Source organism: Callorhinus ursinus, unplaced genomic scaffold (genome assembly GCF_003265705.2).
Source record: "Callorhinus ursinus isolate GAN/ISIS: 27379988/994484 unplaced genomic scaffold, GSC_fseal_2.0 scaffold17, whole genome shotgun sequence".
Taxonomy (NCBI): Eukaryota; Metazoa; Chordata; class Mammalia; order Carnivora; family Otariidae; genus Callorhinus; species Callorhinus ursinus.
The window spans coordinates 1,825,800-1,846,146 of NW_027397079.1; the positions used below are offsets into that span (position 1 = coordinate 1,825,800).

Consider the following 20,347-nt stretch of genomic DNA (forward strand, 5'->3'; position numbering starts at 1 on the left):
GTTTGTTGGGAGATTTTTCATTACTGCTTCAATTTCCTTAGTATTTATAGGTCTTTTCAGGTTTTCTATTTATTCCAGGTTCAATTTTGGTAGTCGATACATCTCTAGGAATGCATCCATTTCTTCCAGGTTATCTAATTTGCTGCCATAGATTTGCTCATAATATGTTCTTATAATTGTTTGTATTTCTTTGGTGTTGGTTGTGATCTCTCCTCTTTCATTCATGATTTTGTTGTTTTGGGTCATTTCTCTTTTCTTTTTGATAAGTCTGGCCAGGGGTTTATCAATCTTGTTAATTCTTTCAAAGAACCAGCTCCTCGTTTCGTTGATCTGTTCTACTGTTCTTTTAGTTTCTATTTCATTGATTTCTGCTCTGATCTTTATGATTTCTCTTCTCCTGCTGGGTTTAGGCTTTATTTGCTGTTTTTTCTCTAGCTCCTTTAAGTGTAGGGTTAGTTTGTGTATTTGAGACCTTTCTTGTTTCTTGAGAAAGGCTTATATTGCTATATACTTTCCTCTTAGGACTGCCTTTGCTGCATCCCAAAGATTTTGAACAGTTGTGTTTTCATTTTCATTGGTTTCCATGAATTTTTAAATTCTTCTTTAATTTCCTGGTTGACCCATTCATTCTTTAGTAGGATGCTCTTTAGCCTCCATGTATTTGAGTTCTTTCCGACTTTCCTCTTGGGATTGAGTTCTAGTTTCAAAGCACTGTGGTCTGAAAATATGGAGGGAATAATCCCAATCTTTTGGTACCAGTTGAGACCTGATTTGTGACGTAGGATGTGATCTATTCTGGGGAATGTTTCATGGGCACTAGAGAAGAATGTGTATTCTGTTGCTTTGGGATGGAATGTTCTGAATATGTCTGTGAAGTCCATTTGGTCCAGTGTGTCATTTAAAGTCTTTATTTCCTTGTTGATCTTTTGCTCAGATGATCTGTCCTTTTTCTGTTAGAGTTTTACTACCACAGGTCAGAGGTGTGAAGCTGGCTGTGGGCAGGCTGGCTTAGGTGGGCAGCCTCAAGCCCCACAGGCTCCCAGGCAGGAGGGAAAGTACTGAGACCCTCATGGACATGATGAGGTGGACGTGGCCCCGTGAGGCCTGTGTGGGCAGCAGCTCCTGTGGAGTGAGCTGAGCAAAGCTGGGGCAGGGCATGTGTTCAGCCTATAGGCTGGGGTCAGGCAGACTGGGCGTGAGCCCCATCATACTGCAGCCCGAACACCAGGACTGAATTCTTTAGGGAGAAATGAACGCCGTCTACACCAGAGAAATGAGCAGTCTAGGGAGAGTCAGGGAGCTCTGGGGCTGGGCTAAGCGGGGTCTGGTGCCTTCCTCACCTTCCTTCCTCACCACAGTGTTTGTTAGGGTCGTGATGAGCACTGGCCACACACTGTCTCCATTAGGTGACATGCTGGGACCCACTTTAGAGAGGAGGCAATAAAAGCTAACGTTCCACAGGCCGTGCAGCTACTCGGTGGCAGTGCTGGTTGAAAGTCTGGAGATGCCCACCCGCATTGCCCGTGTGATTCCACCGCGATGAACTGCTTCACTTCGGGGCCCTGGCGGGCGCTTGATGCTACTTTCCCTTGAGGCCTCATCCTCCGTAACGTAGAACAGATATATCCCGCCCATTGGATAGAAATTTTCTAAAACATATCAGGCCATGTTTTAGTTGCTTTCTAAGACAGAATATGTGGAAGTTAGCAAAATATCTGAAGAGTAATTTTGCCCTTTTGCATATATTTGAATACATTTTTCCAAGCTGAACATCAGTTTTGGCCCAGCGCTATAACTTAAGTCCTTCAGTCTTCACTTTGTCCCGTGAAGCAGACACCGAACAGGGGTTCCCGTGTCATCTGACGCTTCTCATGGATGCTGACTTTGTTTCTCCTGAGCACGTTGCAAACTCCCGCAGTGGATTTGGAAATAAAATCACTGATTGTTTTTTCTTTGCATCCATCAGGATTTTTCGGGTTGTGCTGGATGGAAACCCCGCTGCAAGGAACTTCAGCAAAGATGGACTTTGTTGTCCTGTGATTGGGATGTCTCATGAAGAATGCTGCACTGTGTGTCTCCGAGCACATCGGCGGCTTACTGGTGGCCAGCAGGTTACACACACACACGCACACACACACACGCTAGTGTGGTGCCCATGGCCTCATCCTCAGAGGACAGTCCTGGCCGCACTAACATAGGTGAGACCTCACAGGCGGTGGGGCAGGGTCGTCCCCCATGGCGGTGACGCTCTCCCCCATCCGGGCCCGCTCTGTCCCAGCTCCGCGTTCTGCCGCTCTGAACAGCCTCTCTGAGAGGCAGCCTCCTAGGAGGTGAGTTGCCTGCATTGGAGGAGGGGCTGGAGCAGTTCTGAAATTTACTGTGAGGAGCTTGTAGGCCTCTGGTCTCTCCCTGGAAGTGAGACTGTTTTGTCAGGAGAGGCTAGTTTCCTGGGACTCAGGTGACTGAGATGCCATCTGATAGGAGATGGGGCCCTATAATTGCCCCTTTTTGCCTGGAGGGGCCACCTGTGTGGGCGGGGAGCCGCAGACCACGGTGGGCGGCCCTACGGGACCTCACCGGGGAGGGCAGTGCTGGATTCCTTCCGGAAGGGATACCGATACACAGAAATAACACGCCAAATGCCTGTGTTTATTCGATACCCCTTTACCAAACATATATTAAATGCTAGGCCGTTGGAGTGCTAAAGGGGAGAAGACACAAGGTAAAAGTGTGTAGCCCCCAATTCAGTATTTGTGGGACTCTCAGATGAGTCACGTGAATGACTCCCGCTCTGTATCTTTGTGGTGTTTCACGGATACATTCATTGACTCTTTTTCCTGGTCTAGTCCTTGGCTATGTTCCTGATACATCATGCATGTGAACGTGGAGATTTCTCGAGAGCCTGGGCACTTCCCGCATAGCATTTCCTCTAATTGTTGTAACAAACCGAAAGCTAGTTTTACAGGTGGGAAGAACAGAGAGGTAGACCAGTTGGCCGACGGTTACACCCTCTTCGTGCTGAGCTGTGGGTTGAACGGAGTTCTCTGGATTCTAAGGTCCGGGGCCACCCCACGCGGCCCCTCCTCTTGGTGACACCGTGCCTGGGTCCAGCCCATGGCCATGCCAGGCTTGTGTGATTTATATTTGGACACATGCTGTGCAAAACGATGGACACCCCGTGATTATCTGGTTTTTAGATGCAGAGCACATCTGTGCTAATAACTATAAATAAGATGTAACTTGGAGACTGGGCACGGCTCCTCTTTTAGGAAAGGCCGTCCTGCTAAATTAACCTTAGCATGAGACCAGTGAAAGCATGAGTAGTTTCTGGAATAAAAACAAAACCAAAAAACCTCCCCAACATACTACCCGCCCAAGAGGCCCCCTTTTCTTTCCTCTGGGACTTGCATCACTCGAGTTGAGTGCTCTGGCCAACAAGTGGTAAACTGCCCCCCCAAATTCGAGCAGCTCTTAGACTCATCTGGAAGCACCAGCGAATGGTCTGGGGAACCGGCAGCTCAACAGGATTGAAAAGAGGTCTGAGAACTTGTGCGTAAACATTGAAAGGAGTCAGAGGAAAGCCAGGCACGGTGGAATGTCGGCCCTACCCTCTTGTCCTGAGAGGAGAGAGGCACCTTCTGTGCCTCCAGACAGACACTTGGCACTTTCTGATTTTCATTTTTTCCAACTTGTTGACTTTTCCTTCCTAGGATCAGGCTGATGACTGATGATGCAGGTCATGAATTTGGGGCGAGGCTGTCCCTGTGGCTATATATAGCCTCTTCCCAGGCCATAAATGGGAGGGAGGGCTGGGCATTTGGAGGGAGAAATAGCTTTGCCTTCTTCAGCCAGAGCCTCGTCGTGGGTAAGCCGGGCGAGGCAGGGCTTCTCTCCTCTTGGCCTTTCTCCTTTCTCTCTGGGTAAGTTTTCTTTTCTCCGTTACTTTTCTGATTTGGGGCTTTGCAAGGAGGACTAGTAATGTGTGCTGCGGCTGGGAGCAGTCTGCTCTCCCAGGTGGACCTGTTTCCGGGGAAGGCAGGGTTAGCTAGCATGCTCCCTGAAGCACAGAGGAGACAGCCAACGGTTCGGCCTGAGGTCTGCGTTTCTGGGAATAGATTTCAGGCCTTTCTTTGTTTCCCACGGTCATGATCTGGACTGTCATCATGGGCGGTCCCCTCAGAGCCCTGGCCGTCTGCCCGAGGTCTGCGGCGTCTCCTGCGGGGGCCCTGAGCCCATCATTGTGGTCTGCGCTTTCGTGAGGGTCTGGGCCATGAAGGAGTCTGTGGGGACCGTGCAGATTCGAAAAGGTGTGGAATAAAACTGGCTATTTTCTGAAGGGAGAGCGAGTCCTTAGGTCATTAGCATCGCCCTGGACGCTGGTGTCTGGAGCCGTGAGGAAGGCTGCTCTCAGCCTCTGAGGCTTTCAGCTTTAGCCGGATGGTGCCACACGGCTGTCTTCTTGTCTTCTGTGCTTTCTCATGAGCCGTCATCCTGCAGAGTCTCTCGGCTCGGCGCCCCTGCTGGAGCCCGGCGCCGCCCCCCCACGGCCTCAGAGCTGGGCCTGTAGGGAGGGTGGTGGGGCAGGGGCCCTGGGCCCAGGAGGGCAGCAGGGCTTGGGGAAGTGGGGCTCCGGCTGGGAGGGCTTCACTTTCCCACCTCCCGGCTCAACCCTTGCTTCCCAAGCACGAGTGACACAGGTGTATGCAGAGTAAGTGGAGCAAAGACCATTGAAATGGCTTTTTAAGTAAACCCAGTCGGGGTCACTTGCAGCGCGTGTATGTGGAGCCAGCGCTGAGTGAGGGACGCCGGTCCTTTACCGAGACAAGGAGAATCGGGGGGTAAACTGCAATTTCTCTAATTGGAGATGATGGCAACTGTGTGGGTTGCTGGAAAGTTCTCCCGTCCAGGAAGCTGCACATGATCTGGTGGCTCAATCGAATTTGATCGTGCTGGAGCGTCAGGGCAGGAGGGCTCAGGGTCCTTGGGAGCTGGAGAACTCTGTGGCTGCAAGGACAGCCCTCTGCCTCTCCTGCCACGGCTCCAAAAGATTATTCGAGAAACACTGCAGAAATTTGGCTGCCAGCAATCAGATGTCACACCATGTAGGATTTCTCATTGAGGATGATTTTAAAGAGGATTTTGTGCTCAATGACTATTTCTTTTGGTGCTGAGCAGCGTGGAAAAAGCTTCGGGGCAAGTAGACCCCAGGGCCGACGAGCTTGGGCAGAGCCCGTCTTGGGGTCTGAGGGTTTAGTTCCTTGGGGGCCTAGGCCAACTGTGTGTGCCAACTCATCCTTCTCGTTCCTCTTGAAAAGCTTTCATTTGGTGTGTTCGTTGACTTCGACATTTTTAGGTGCACAAACAACAGTGTCTTTTATTAGGTGGATGTCAGTGCATTGTAGTTGAAATGTTTCCACAAATTAAAATCCTTCTTGGTGGCATGAAAGATGGTTTCCAGATACCTTTTGCAGGAAGGCGTTAGGTCTGAGCATGTCACAGACGCATGGTGCCCTGTACTTGAGGATGGGCTCACGTTTCATTTTGGTGTCATCATTCTGAGATGCGTGGGAAGACTTCGTGAGCCCTGGGGATGGGTGGGGGCCGTGGACTGGGTGCAGAGTTAGAAGGGCAGGGAGGTGGGACGTTGGCTCTGTGTCTGATGGACCACGGACCTGGGTGGATGATTTTCGCCCCCCAGAGCTCCGTTTCCTCTCAGGGAAGGCCGACATTCACCCAGGACAGAATGAGCTCATCCGTGTCAAGTTGTGGAGCCTCCTGTGGTTTCAGGTGAATGCCGTGTGCCCCAGGCTGCAGCTGCCGAGCATGTGCTGAGTCTGCAGGGAACAGGTTTCCAAGGGAGCTCCTCGCTCCAGCTCCAGGGTGCTCAGGGACAACGGGGGAGGCTCTGAGACATGAGGCTCCCTGAGTGGCCTGGACGTGGGCGTGGCTGCACGGTGGGCCTGCTGCTCTGTCTGGGTTGCCCATGGCATTGGGAAAAGCCAGCCCAGGCCGGGGAGGGGGTTGGCGATGACACAGTGGCACAAGGGTCCACTGTCTAGGAGACGGGAGCTTGCTACCACCCGTGGAGCCGGGGGCTCCAAGATGGTCCCGTCCTTGAAATGCTGTGGTCTGTGATTCAGGCGTGGCTGCCCCCGGGCAGGTGCTCCATGTGTCTGTAAGAGATGGGTAGTAAGAGATGGGTGGAGGCGAGGATAATCCCATTTGCAGAGTCCCTGCAAGCTCCTGACTGTGATGGCCCTAGGCACCGTGTTTCATTAGGTGGGAATAAATGCAGTGACGTTCTGTTACTGCCGTGGCCCACAGCTGCCTTGGTGGGGGGAAGAAGCTCTAGCAGGTGTACTGGTCAGAGCGAGGAGCACGGGAGCCCCGTGCACTTGATCCCAGCCCCACGGCGCTAACTGTTACAAAGTGTACGCTCCTCACACAGGAAGTGTTGAGGACTTGCAGGCCGCACAAGCGCGCGTTGGGTGAGGTGGGTGATAATAGCGAGCGCTGATTGTCCTCCGAGCATTGGACAGGACACTGCGGAATGGTTACAGTATCCCCGTGTTGTGAGGGAAGCTGACCTTTCACACTCAGAACAAAAGCACAGGTCCCGCTGAGTGCGCCTTGCCCTCTTTTGGGGTTCGAGCTCCCCCAGTTTAAGCACGTCAAGATAGCCTATCCTCTCTTATCATCTGGGCCATTTTTGGACTCTTCCCTTGAACAAGAAATGCAAACAGGTCTGAAGGCTAAGTCAGCATAAATGTAAGTGATTGAGATGGGATATGACCACGGGCATGGTTGCACCTACAGGCTGCGTTCCTCATTGTGCTGTCGCAGCCTTTTCCTCCGTTGGAGCAGGTGTGGTTGGCGAGAGGAAGCTGCTCCAAACTGCTGAGATGCATGCCCCGACCTGGTCTGACTTCAGCTCAGGGAGCTGACCCCAGCACACCCATGGACTCCAGAGACAGTCAATGGAATGCATGCCATTATGGGCGGAGGGCTTTTCTTGATGATTTGTCTTGATGGACTCACTGGAAAACCCACTGAGGTGCAGTTGAGGGTATTTCAGATAGTAAAGTGACCAGATGCATTTGTTTCAGATACGTTTTCCTACCTACACCACTCCCTTCACAACAACAACAGCAAAGCCAGTGTGGTAGGGACAGCTACCAATTTTGGTTGTTTGATACCCCATGCCAGGCACGGTGTCAAGCATTCCATAGAAGCTGTATGGAGTATCAGAGTTCGGGAGGTGAGAAAGGCACCTAAGGCCATGTCCCTGTGCAGGCTCAGAATTCAGTCCCAGGTCTATCAGATGTAAGCCTGTGCTCTTGACCTTTGTGCTATGACGCCTCTTTCAAAGCTGGGGTGGGACGGAGAAGCTCTGTCCGCATGGAGCTTTGTGAGATGTGGCATCCAGAGAAGCTCTGTCTCCACGGAGTTCCATGAGATGCGGCGTTTGGAGAAGCTCGTTCTGTTGCATACTTAGCATCAGATTGATGCTAGCTATAAAACACGTGCTGGACCCTCAGTGCATATGAGGTGGTTGCTTGACTACTTGATTTTTAGGAGGAAAAATTGGTATTAGTGTGGCAAAGTATAAAAGGCCCAGAAGTAGAGGTCTGATGGCCTCTGGGTGGACCAGCCCTTTCTACATGTTTTTAGGGAAATCCTTTCTCCTTCCTGGCATCTGTCCCCACCCCCCAGTACAATAGGGGTTTGGATAATCCCTAAGGATCTCTTCCGGGCTTCTGTAATTCTGTTCTTCTAGGAAATCACGGTCTGCAGGAAATTGGCCATGAGGAGTCTGCTTGGAGGACGTTCTGTATTTGGGTGGCTTCCTAACGCACGCTCCAAGGGCTGAACGGTGGGGTGGTGGAGGGAGCAGGTGCGGGCTCTCCCACCTCAAGGCGGCACCTGCTGCTTGTCCACTGCCGGGCTGTGTCCCTCTTGTCCCTGGAGCTGGGCCTTGGGGACTTGCCTTAGAGTTCCTTCTTTGGATTTGGGCAGATTATTCTAATTTAAACACCAAGGACAAAAGTGGAGCTCAGATTTGGAATTCCTTTGGTCCTTTATTTCGGAAGTTAGTGCTCACCGAGATTTAGGAATACTGTCTATGTTACATTTTAAAGAGAATTGAGTAAGCCCTAAGTTGGCGCTGTATTTATTTTGAGTGAGCATAGGCTGCAAACGGCCCGGACTCCAGTGCCCGCCCTACTTCAGTTCTCAGACTCCACACCACAGTATGGCTCTCAGTCGTTCCTCGTTTCCAGAGGATTTAACCAAAATGTGCTCGCTTGTCCACATCCCCCCGGCTTTCTCGCTGGCCCCAGCCCTGCTCCCTGCGCCCACCCCTGCTGTGAGAGTCTACATGTAACTGGTGAGATGCGATTTTAGAAGAATGGGTCTAGACAGTGTCCTGGAGACGAGTTCCCTTTCCAGGTACCCTTTCGAGCAGTGAAGACCCCCGGCTCCCGGGGCAGACGCTGAAAGCCCCCGTGTGTGGTTGCCGTCTTTCCAGTACGATCTCTTGTTTTGTCTCTTCAAGCTTCCTGAGATCTCGTGTTTTCCTGCCTCCTACCTTTGCTCATGGGATGCCCTGCCCCCCCGCCCCATCTCCACCTGTCAGTGTGTCCATGGTCAAGGCTCTTCTCAAGCGTCACCTCCTCAGGGGCCCTCATTGGCTGCCCTCTGTCCTGTTATGTGTGTTCCCTCCTCATTTCCCAGAGCAGTTGGGATCTCTTTCTGCTCTTATCTTGCGTTCTAAGTATTTGTTTACTTCTCTAATCTGTGTTTTATTTTTATCCTTATCACTCACATTGCTTTTCATGTTGCCTTGAACAAGCTGGGTATTCTATAAATATTTGTTGAGCTCACAATTAAAAGAAACATAGTCTAGTCTTCTGATTTTCGTAGGAGCAAACCAAACACCATATCTGGTCCTAGGGAACTTACTAGGAATCCAGATTCATAGCCTGAGATTATTTTCACTTATATAATGTTTCTTCCCTCCCCTGTCCCCTGAAAGAGTGTTACTAATTGAACTTGATTTTCCCCTTTGGAACAATGGCAATGCTGGTGTAAAAATTGCAAGAGCAGGACTGCATTTGAGAAGGAGCTCAGCACTATTTGACATACTCTTTGTTCGTAGGTGCACACCAAGATGTCGCTTGTCACAGTGCCCTTTTACCAAAAGCGACACAAACACTTTGACCAGTCGTACCGCAATGTTCAGACAAGGTACCTTTTGGATGAATATGCTGCGAAAAAGTAAGTTGGAATTCAGCAATTGGACCAGTAGAGCTTTGACCGTGGGTGTCTGGTGTTACAGGAGCTTTATCTAGTCCCCTGCACCCTGGACATGAACTGGTTTGGGGGGCGGGTCAGGGATGGCATGCTCCCTGATGCCCGTGCCTCACACTGGTGGGGAAATTCGGCTCTCCTGGCTGCACAGCAAACTCTGTGTGGGAGTACTGCTGGGATCCGGGTAGATCCCGGTGGATTCAGGTGGATCCTGGTGGATCCTGGTAGACTGGCTCTGAGCCCCTCATTTAGGTTATGAAGGCAGAGACTTTTTAATAAGTGCTCTTTGACTTTGCGCCTCTTCACACATTTTGCAGAACTAGGATCTAAAAAGTCACCAACACAGAAGGGCAGCAAGAAGAGACAATGGGAAGAATACCAGTGGGAGAGAAGCTCATGGGGGCAAAGTAAAGATCACATGGAGGCTGTTGTCAGTAGTTTTGCTACAATAATAATAAATGTAGCAGAAAGGTAAATGTATTCACTGCATCAGGGGCTCCCGTGAAGCCACAGATCTGCCAGCTTCAGAAGCACAGGGTCCTCAGGGACGTGCCACACCTGCCTGGGGCTGCAGATGTCCGTGGACTCGGGGGCCCGGGGACGGCCGTGCTGACCAACGGAAGACACTGCGGGCGTGCCATGCCGCGGCCTCTGGAGCTTGTGCATGTCCCCGGCACCCTATATTTAGACCTGCCTATGGCCCTTGTGTTCTGTTGCCATCCCTGTAACAAGCAGCCAAACATCCACAGCCCTCCCAGCAGCCTCCGGGAGCTTCAGATCCCTTGAGATATATATAACCGTGGCATTAGGCCAAAAGCGTGGCAGAAGGCACTCGTGGGCATGGGTGGGAAATGGCAAGGGTAGGAGAGGAGCTCATGTGTGAAGGTGCCCCTCTGAGGATGTGCGTGTGCAGATGGGGGCAATGCCTGTGCAGGGATGTAGGTTTCTGTGTGCATGCATGTGTGAGTGCACGTGTGTGTGAATGTGCAGCTGGGGGCAGTGCCCGCACAAGGATATAGGTTTCTGTGTGTGTACACACGTGTGTGAGTGCTCACATGTGAGTGTGCATGCATGTGAGTGCACATGTGTGTGAGTGTGCACACGTGTGAGTGTGCAGCTGGGGGCAGTGCCTGCACAGGGGCGCAGTTTCTATGAGTGTATGTACACACATGTGCTGGTGTGCTCAGGAAGGCAAGTACATGTGTGCCTGCACACGTGTGTGCACGTGCTCATTCGTGTTTGTGTGCCGGCACGGTTCAAGGCTGACGTGCGTGCAGGAGAAACGGGGTGTGGTTTGTTAGGATGAATTTGCACACTCCTCTAACACGTCGGATTGTTTCCGTGTCCCATCCAGGCGCACCTCCAGCCACTCATCTTCCCAGAAGTCTTTCTCACAGAAGTCATCTTCCCAGAGAGCGGCCGGCCAGACGGCGTTTAGGGGGGCGACCTGCAGTATCTGTGCAAAGAGACTGAGCACCGAGGCTCTGGAGGAGGAGGAGCAGGAGAAGCAGAGGCGGTGAGCTTCTGCCCCCTCTCCCGCCCCGCCCCTCCCAGCACTGCGGTGGCACGGCACCTCGGCCGGGGGCTCTGGGGAGGGTCTGCGGCCACAGAGGGGACAGTGACAGGCATTTAGCCGAGAACACAGCCGAGAGCCTGGAGGGTCACCCTTGCCTCTGTGAAGCCCATCAGTGCCCAGCATATTGTTCCCTGTCTAGCTCAGTGAGTCCTACAGCATAACCGTGTGGGGCATTTTCCAGTTCCTTCTGCACAACCGAACTTGCCCACGTGGCCATGCTTGCGGTGGATCCCATGTCTGCACTCTGTCCAATCCCACGCTTCTCCCATGAAAGCACTGAGACCTGACAGGTTGAAGGTCATGTCGAGTTTCCCCCGACAGCCTCTTTAGCTGGAACGCAGGGCAGTGAGGTTGTTGGCTGGCAAGGTGATCTTCCAAACAGGCGGGCATTTCCAGCGGGTGTCTGAGTGGAAACATTGTGACGGCTGTGCCCAGCATTGCAGGGGACTCAGCTCATAGGGGAAAATGTCCCAGGAATGACATGGATTAATGAGGACGTCAGTCTTCACAAATTGTTTCCAGATCACAGAGAAACAGGTGGTGATCTTACAAGAACAAAATAGTGAAGCATGCCATGAACGCTTTGTGTTATACCTGCTCTGTTTTCCCCCTCACCTCCCCCTATTATTTCTAGAAAATGGTCTCTGTATTCTTACCCACTTAAAACCTGAAGGAGAAAATGAGAATTGGCAAACGTGTTTCATTTTGAACCTAGCACTACAATGAAGGGACCTGTGTAACAAAAATGGGCAGCTGGAAAGATCAGGCTTCATTTTGCACACTTTGAATGATCTTTTAGATGCCTTCTGTGAATTTTGCCATGTACATTTTATGGTAAAGTGAGGATTTCTTCTGTGAGAGAATCACATCAAAATGTGCACATTACCAAAAACTGGATTTTCTGTTATTGGACTATTTAAAAAATGGTTCTATCTTTATTTAGGGTGTGGGTATGGGAGTGAGAAGTTTAGACCTTTATAATTTTATTAATTATTCCTTGTGGTGACCTTGAGCATGTCACAGAAAATCTCTATTCCTCAATTTCCACAGGAGTGAATGGGGGGAATGTCAGCTTCTGTTAATTAGAGGGGTCAGGGAGTAGGTTACCGTGATTCACACGGTTTTGGCAGTAATCACTGTTGGGACAATCCCCGCTGTTGGAAGTCTTTTTGAGACACACAAGGCTACTCTCCTGGAGTAGTCCTTTGACCCCCAGCATGTATGTGGGTTATAGCCTGGGTCTCTCCAGCTCCTTTTGTTCTTCCCCTCCTGTGGCAGATCCTAGTTTAAGGTATGGGACAAACTGGTCCTTCTCGAAAGATGAATCCGTGGGTGCATCACTGATTAACTGCTATGTCTCCGTATAAAATAAAAGCCACAGAAGCATCGGCATGCTTTGAAGATCTCAGCATGGTCTTCTGGAGGATTCAGGAGATTAGATGCTTTTCCTTCTGTCCTGGTGAAAGACGGGCCCCCGTGCATCATGCCCGGGCTGTCCTCGGGGCTCATCGCTAAGCGTCAGTGTGTGATGGGTGACATTCTGCCGGAGAGGCCCGAGGCAGGCGTGGCAGTGGGCGGGGCGATGCTGGGTGCACAAAGACAGCACTCGGGCCAGATTGACGGCACCTCACTCTCGACTCTTACAGATCAAGAAGCTGAATTTTTTTGGGCGCCTGGGTGGCTCAGTTGGTTAAGCGACTGCCTTCGGCTCAGGTCATGATCCTGGAGTCCCGGGATCGAGTCCCACATCGCGCTCCCTGCTCAGCAGGGAGTCTGCTTCTCCCTCTGACCCTCTCCCCTCTCATGCTCTCTATCTCTCATTCTCTCTCTCAAATAAATAAATAAAATCTTTAAAAAAAGCAAACAAACAAACAAAAAAGAAGCTGAATTTTTTATTGAATCCCTTTTATTCTTCTGGAACACAGACTTACTTCTTACATGCATCTGTTGATTCAGGAGGCTTTCATGCAGCCCTAGAGTCATTCGGAATCAGCAGCCTCCCCAGGAAAACAGGCGGTTTTTATGAGCTCCATATGCAGAAGAAAGCGCAGGGGGGGTGGGGTTCAGGCTCTCCTTACATTGTCTGTGTTGGCTGTTAAACAGACACCAGCCCAGCAGGGCCTAAGCACTGGGTGCCAGACCCCCGGGCGGCCAAGCTCTTGGCCTTAGGGATGGGGAGACGGTGTCCTGAGAAGGTGGAGTGAGTTGCTCCGAGGTACAGACTTTACTGAGCATGTGTGAGTCATCATGGGGTCCAGAGCTGTAGACAAGTCCGATTTTAGGGGCCTCAGACTCCCTTTGTGACTCTGTGTCTGTTCCTGACATTGTGCATTATGCGCATCCCGGGTGCACGTCTGCTCACAGCAATCCGCGGAAGAGCACCGGCCTCTGAGCGGTGTGATTGTGCGCCCCTCCCGGTAAAAGGAGGGTTGGCGCATCTTCTCCCATAACTGTTTTATTTACGAATCATACGTCTGCCCTTCTTACAACTGCTTTGTGTATGGTACTAGCCCTCTAGCCAGACCATAGTCTTGAAAGAAAGAGATTAAAATTAAGCAGAAATAGCTTTTCTCAATTCCTCTTCTTGCTCTCCACTTGAGAAAATCCTGGGAAAGAGCATGTGTGGTCTCCAGACCTTTGATGACCACTCACCCTTTCTGCGTATCACGAGAGTAACGTCACTTCTTTGCCCCAGCAGGTACCAGTCTCTGGTGGCCTCTTATGGGGAAGCCAAGCGGGAGCGTTTCCTCCGGGATCTGGCTGAGATGGAGGAAAATATGCACCAGGCGCGCACACAGGCTCAGGACAAGCTGGACAAATACGCCATTCAGGAGATGGTAGGGGGACCTCTGGGGCTCCTTGAGAGGCGCGGGTCTGGTCGTGGGTTGTCTGCATGACATGCGTATGGCCCATGGGCAGAGAGCCTTGCTGGCCCATGCCGTGCCCCTTCCTGCAGCGTGCTGACCTGGCCTTGCTTCCCGGGGCAGGTGGAGGACAAGCTGACCGGGCACAGGCACTCCTACTTGGAGCGGATGCGCCGGGCCCCCGAGATCCTGGTGCGCCTGAGGTCCCACACCGTCTGGGAGAGAATGTCTGTGAAGCTCTGCTTCACCGTGCAAGGGTTTCCCACCCCCGTGGTGCAGTGGTGAGTGTGGGCAGGTGGCCTGCCCCCGGGTCTGAGGAGGGCTGGACTGCACTCTCTCACGAGGATCTGGTAACAGCTGGTGACAATGTGCAGATGAGGAAGAGCCACCTGAAGGGATCGTGTGGCACGCACCCCATTCCATTGCCCACTGTGTGTGAAACTCCATGGGACATACATTTATAAACACTCACTGAATGGCCACCATAAATGCCATGCCGGCATTTTATTTTAGTGAAATTGGCTCAGCTGAGTTTCAGAGGAATTCTACTTAAGAATAAGTTCCTTCAGATGATCTGAATGGTGGGGCCGCGTGTGGTGCTGTGGTTGATTGCACCTGATGATGTCAAGAATCAAGTCTCCAGGCCCCAGACCCTTGTGTTTCTCCATCTGTTGCATACCTATGTTTGTTGCTCCACTTGCTGGAAGTGATAATAACATTCCCCAAGTTTATAGCCTGCTGCAAAGACCATACACATTTTGCTCGTAACCTGACTGGGGCACTCAGCCCAGATCAGAAACTTAGTTCCAGGTTCTGTGGTTGTTTGCCGGGCAGGCTGCGGAGGCAGCGACCCACCAACTCTCAGTCTCAGGGAAACAAGGTCCTGCTGTCCCAGGTGGGGCGCGGAGGCCAGCTTCCTGCAGTCAGGATCCCATAGAACTTCCCAGAGAGGCTGGCCTGGGATGCAGCTCACACTGGCAACATTTTTTTTCTTAGGGAATGATTTATCCTGAATTCCTCACGAAGTCCAAGGACACTCGTGGCGCTCTCTGACATAGGTTGAGGACGGCCCAGATAGGCTGAATTCTGCAGGAGCTGCTCTCTCCTAAGTGGACACACAGACTTGGGCCCTGGGTCACCCCTAGTTGCTCTGCTGTGCCGGCCCCAGGTCCTGGGAAGTGGAGCTCACAGACGCAGGGCGATAGCATCCCTAAGGGCCCTAAAGAAGGCAGGGACAAAATGCAAATTCCCCTTTGCCTTTGCAGTAACTTGTTTCCCTCGTGCAGGTATAAGAATGGTAGTTTGATCTGCCAAGCAGGAGAGCCGGGCAAGTACAGAATCGAGAGCAAATATGGCGTGCACACGCTGGAGATCAATAGGTAAGGTGTTGGGCATGGTGGGCGCCTGGGGACACCTGCTTCAAACACTCAGTGATCCAAACACAGGAGAGACCTCACAGTTGGAGACAGGAGGTCAGGGGGCACCACGTCCATTCTGTGCCATGGGACTTTGGTAGTATTTCTGACTTAAGCTGTGGGGGAAGCTTCTGGAAGCTTGCTGTCCTTGGTGTCAGACCCCCAGTAGGCAAACCTGCAGCTCTGTCCAGGCTCCTGCTCTGGGAGCAAAGAGAATGGCTGGTTTAGGGACAGACGGTGGCGTTCAGGTGCACAGGTGACCGTGGATGAAGAAGATTCCCCACACCTGTCCAGCAGGGAGCGCATCGCGTGCCAGGTTTGGGGACCAGTGCCTAACTAAACCCAAGCTCCTCAAAGAAACATAACTTCTATCTTTTTTTCATAAATTGAAAAAATGTAGAATACAGATGAGGAAAAATAAAAATCATTCATATTTCCCACAGCATCAGTATTTTGCTATTTTTCATTTTCCTTACACAGCATGTGCATGCACGCACACACACACACTTAGATTTTTTTTCAAAAGTGAGATTCTGCATTTCTTTTTCTGCTTCTGTGTACACACAGTTTTTATTTCATAAGAAGATCATAACATGGTGCAATCCGCCTTTTCTCACAGTATATCATGACATTTTCCCATGGCTCAGCTGTTAATCTGACGGGTAAATGGGGCTCGTTACTGCACTGTAATTTAGGGACTGCAACCAGAGACCTGGGTTTGGATCCCTGATCTACCGTGTACCCTGTGACTTTGGATGGATCATTAACTCTTCCTGAATTGTAATATTTTTATCTGAAAGTCATTATCAAGAGACATGATAAAAAATTTTATCTTCTCTGTTGGCTTAATGGGAACGATCATGAAGACCAAATAAGACCATATATATTTTCATATGTTATATAAACATGTGGTGAGTGTGTGTGAGTGTGTGTGTAGTAAGTTATATCAAGTCCTTTCCAGGAAAAGATGAGGGATACTAATATAAATGCAAAAGTCAGTAAGACATTGGAATATATAACTTTATTGATTTTATTATTACTAACTTGTAGAGCAACCACATCATAATTAGGCTCAGTTTACTTAGAGGTAAAATAATCTGCAATAAAATAACTCTTAGTAAAATGGTCCCACTGAAATAATCCCCAAGGTGACTTGGAGAGGTCACAAGTTAGTACGACAGAGCATTCATCACGGAAACTTCTCCCTGATGCATCCTTCGACCGAGGGGATTCTTTCCTTTTTTATACATCAGTTTTGCTGAAGAAAGGGTTACTCTGATGTGCTCCTTCTGTGTGACCAGTGTGTGGGGCTCAGGCCCACACACCAGAAGGTGGGGTGTTCACCCCAGGAGCATGTGGGGGCACGGAGGGAAGTCACGGAGAGGAAGCGTCAGGGGTTGGGACTCTGCCAGACCAGCCTCACAGGCTCCTTACTGAAGCCAGATGATGGGATTCATCTGGGGAGGGGGTGGTGAGGCACCTGCTCAGACATGGGGGGGTCCCCCTGAGCTGACTCAGCAGGGTTCCTGCGCAGGAGGACCAGGTCCAGGGCTGAGGTTCAAGGAGCCTGGCCCACGTTGCTCTGGGAGGGAGTTCGCCATGTCTCCGTTTCCACCCCCGGGGAGGATGGTTTTACCGCGTTTCTTTGCTTTTTTGCCTTGCGCTCACTGGGTCTTCCTCTGCCTCCTGCCTGTGTTCTTCCTCCTTCTGTTTCCCAACTTCGGACTTGGGGTGGGAGCCCAGGCTGGAGCCCCTTCAGGCACTGCCCGCCCGGCACTCCCAGGCTGCACCTGCGGGGGGCACCCGCCAGCTGCCAGCACCAGGCTCTACAGCCTCCCCACTCCTCACGCGGGCGGGGGGCCGGCTGCCTCACCGGGCCGGCAGGGCTTTGGATGAGCCTCTGGAGGAGGCCTGCTGGGTTCCCCATCACCACAACCAGCTCTCCACCTGCACACTCTTCAGAACAGGTGTTAGAAGGTTGTGATTAAGATGAATATTTGTGACAAGTGGTTTTCCAGGTAAATGTGAGGGCTGTTTCAAAAAACTGGAGGGCCAGGCCTTCTGGTGCTATTTTTTGGGAACCTACTGTGTGCCAGGCACTGGTCCAGACACTTGGGATAAGGGATCAAAACCGAGGTCCTCTTCTTTGAGGTCTTATAATCTGCCATAAGGAGGTGAACCGTAAGCACAATAAAAAAGTGAATTATATAGTAGATCAGGAGGCCAGGGTACTGGGTGTGGGGAGTGGGGACCTGTTGGTGTAGGGGTGGGCTGGGATATGGGGTGGAGCAGGGTGGTCAGGCTGGCCCTAACTGAGAAGACATCCTCGGGGCAAGGCTTGGGGGTGGAACACCCTGGCCCCTTGCTGTAATTCTCAGAGAATAAGGTTCTCTCCTTTGATTTCCAAAACATGTGTCTATTTGAGTAGCCAGAAAGCCACACTGTGTAGAAGGAGAACATCGCCTTCATCGTGGAGAGTGTGCTGAGTTCAGGGCTGTCTCTTCTGTACCTGGGTGCGCCATGGCTGCTTAGAGGTCCCTAGGTCAGCCCGAGTTTTCACCCAGCTTGCTTCCGAGTTAACAACTGCATTTACAAGGGAAAACCATTTCCTGTTCTCAAGTATGAAACTTTTACACTTATCCTGGGGGTAATACCAGCTTTGAACCCAGCGCACTGATAAACCGGTGAGTCTGTCAGCTGTGAGTTTGTAAACTGAGGCCCGGGACGCCGTGGTCCATGGCTCAGCAGCCCAGGTCCCTGTGGAGACGGACTTGCCCAGCACTCCTATCTGCCCGGGGACCCTGTCCGCAGCTGACGAGCGAAGGGGGAGCCTGCTGTCTCCGCACAGCTCAGCTGTTCATACCAAACTGCTGAGTTGCCATCATTTGATCCATGGCCATTTTGAGTGCAGTGGAATGTGCTGCCAGCCGGGGAGGGAGGGAGCTCCCCCTTCAGCTGCCGGGGTGACGTTTGCCCCTATGAATACTCCTTGGCTGCTGCCTGAATTCTTCAAGTGCTTCTGACCCTTTGGTGCTGTTCGAACTTAGACTGTAATCGACACGATTTTATATGCTCATAAAATTTTCCTTGGGGACTCATAATGTGAGTCCTGTTTCTTCACAGAATTTTAATGCTGCGCTCATGTTTTTATGAAAGCACAAAGGATGACCTCGTGCAGGTTTTGTGTCCAGCACCACCCCTGCCCCCTCGCCGCAGCCAGGCCGACCTCCTGGGCGCATTAGTTTAGACTTCCATATGCAAACTCTCATTTGAGTTAAATTGTAATTCCAGTGTGGACACGGCTTCCAGGGGAAGGATGCTGGGCCCGAGTTCCCAGGACAGGTCACGGGCGATGTAAGCATTTGTCGGATTACCCTCCTGAAAGGAGATCAGAGGGCATGACTTTCTCCCATGCGGTTGCCTGGAGGACACTTCAAGACTCGGAGATGCACAAGTGCCCCATGGAAGTTTGTAGAGATTGAGACCTCTCTCTATCCTGGGAACCTGTCCAAACAGAACATAAAATCGTCTGCCTCCTAACCACGTGCATGCAATTTCTCACAGCGTGGAGGATGGGCCAGAAGCAGGCTCTGGGGGCCGGCTGTGTGCTACCTCTTGCTGTGGCCTTGGGGTGGAGAGAGGAACGGAGTCCTGCTGGGGTGTGGGAAGGCATATGGGTCCCGAGATTACCTGTGCACAAAATTTTGCGTAGGGCATAGGCTCCTCAAAATCTGCATGCCCAGCCTGTCCACCCCTTGGCTTGTACTCTGCACTGGCGCTCGGGTCCCGTCCTTCCTGCAGCCTGCCCGCAGCTCCAGCACGGGGTGGCACAGGTAAGCCTGGCCCCCAGTCCAGACAGGTATGCTTGCTGATCATCTCTGTGTGTCCCAGTGTATTATTTTATGCAACATAAAACATTTGCAAAGGAGAAACACAGAAACAATGTAAAAAGAGTAGACATCACAGAAGTGAGGACTCACACCTCCACACCCAGTGGGCCGTGTGTACTCCCTCCACGGGGCACGGGGATGCATGGGACAATTACAGTAAAGCAGGAGGTCTGCGTATTTGGGGGGTATGCACTTCTTTACACCCCAGAGGACGCCGCGGGGCACATCCCTTTCTGGAGAAATGCACACACGCACATCCACACACCAAAGGACATTCCAGCTCCTAAGTGCAGGCTTCCTTCTCCCCAGCCCATCCATCCCGCTAATTACTACGTGCTAATCGGTCCCTTGACAAGTTTGTCAGTGCTAATGTGTTAGGTGGTTCTCCTCCATGTCTTATTCTCAACTGGAAAACCAGCTCAAGATCTTGTGGGAGGAGCTGCCATGTGGGTGGGCCACCTTGCCCTCCCTGGGGGAGGTCCGGTTTGAAAACTCTGGGGGACAGTTTGGGAACCACTGGTATCAAATCCCACCCAGAAGGGTTTGTCAGAGGGATCGAGAATACAGTGCCCAACTGGACAACGCTGGTGAGATCTCTATACACTCCGTCTGAGGACTCGAGTAGGTGTAGCAGTAGGAGCCGCCCCCCTTTGGGAATTGGTAGGGACACTGGCCGGGGGACAGTGTCTTGGCTCAGTGGGGTTGCCCCCTCGCTGGACCAGCCCTGCTTTCTGGGCTCCGTGGAAGTGTCGGCCATGTCGCTCCTCCTCCTAAGACTTAGTTCCTGTGAGCTTGCAGACAGGCTCCAGGTCAGGAGACTTGGATCAAGCGGTTTTCTCAGGGTGCCATGCTGCTCTGCAGGTGGCCCGGGCCAGTGATGCTCCCGGCTGTGTCCATGGGATGCCCGGCTCTCCCTCTTCTTCCCTGTCGTGTTATAGCCCGTGGGGGTGTTGGTTGGAGGGAAAGGTGTGCGGCTAATCCCAGAAGAAGGATACCTTCCTGTTTACAGAATGCATTGATGAAAATATAATGGTTTCATTGTTTAGAAGAAATCACACAAGCGCAAAAAGAAAATGATAATAATTCAAGCAATGCTTAAGGGTAAGGAAGAGAAGTAATCATGCCTTCTGTGTAGACCCCCTGCCCCAGCCGCCCCTGATGGTCTGTGTGCCTGAGGGAGCGTGTGCCGGTGTGGAACAGTAATGCTTCGAAGCCTCCTCTCCCCGTTACTGGAGACACTGTGTGCTTTTTGGTCAATGGAAATATTTTCAGCTCCAAGTGGAATAGGGAAGA

At 51.6% G+C, this 20,347-nt stretch overlaps 1 protein-coding gene across 3 annotated transcripts in view; it reads left to right on the forward strand.

The window, feature by feature from the left end:
• Nucleotides 1-3,807: 3,807 nt before the first annotated feature.
• The window catches only part of MYOM2 (myomesin 2), an 86,396-nt gene continuing 69,856 nt past the window's right edge, over nucleotides 3,808-20,347 (forward strand). Inside the window, exons 1-6 of one of the 3 annotated variants that reach the window (XM_073902255.1) lie at nucleotides 3,808-3,920; nucleotides 9,158-9,276; nucleotides 10,664-10,825; nucleotides 13,581-13,722; nucleotides 13,873-14,030; nucleotides 15,036-15,128. In XM_073902255.1, coding sequence (XP_073758356.1) covers nucleotides 9,170-9,276; nucleotides 10,664-10,825; nucleotides 13,581-13,722; nucleotides 13,873-14,030; nucleotides 15,036-15,128 — 662 coding nt within the window. In that variant the 5' untranslated portion in view covers nucleotides 3,808-3,920; nucleotides 9,158-9,169. Of the gene's footprint in view, nucleotides 3,921-4,213; nucleotides 4,308-9,157; nucleotides 9,277-10,663; nucleotides 10,826-13,580; nucleotides 13,723-13,872; nucleotides 14,031-15,035; nucleotides 15,129-20,347 lie in introns of those variants that run through there. The other 2 variants (XM_073902258.1, XM_073902256.1) reach the window with 2 other exon arrangements.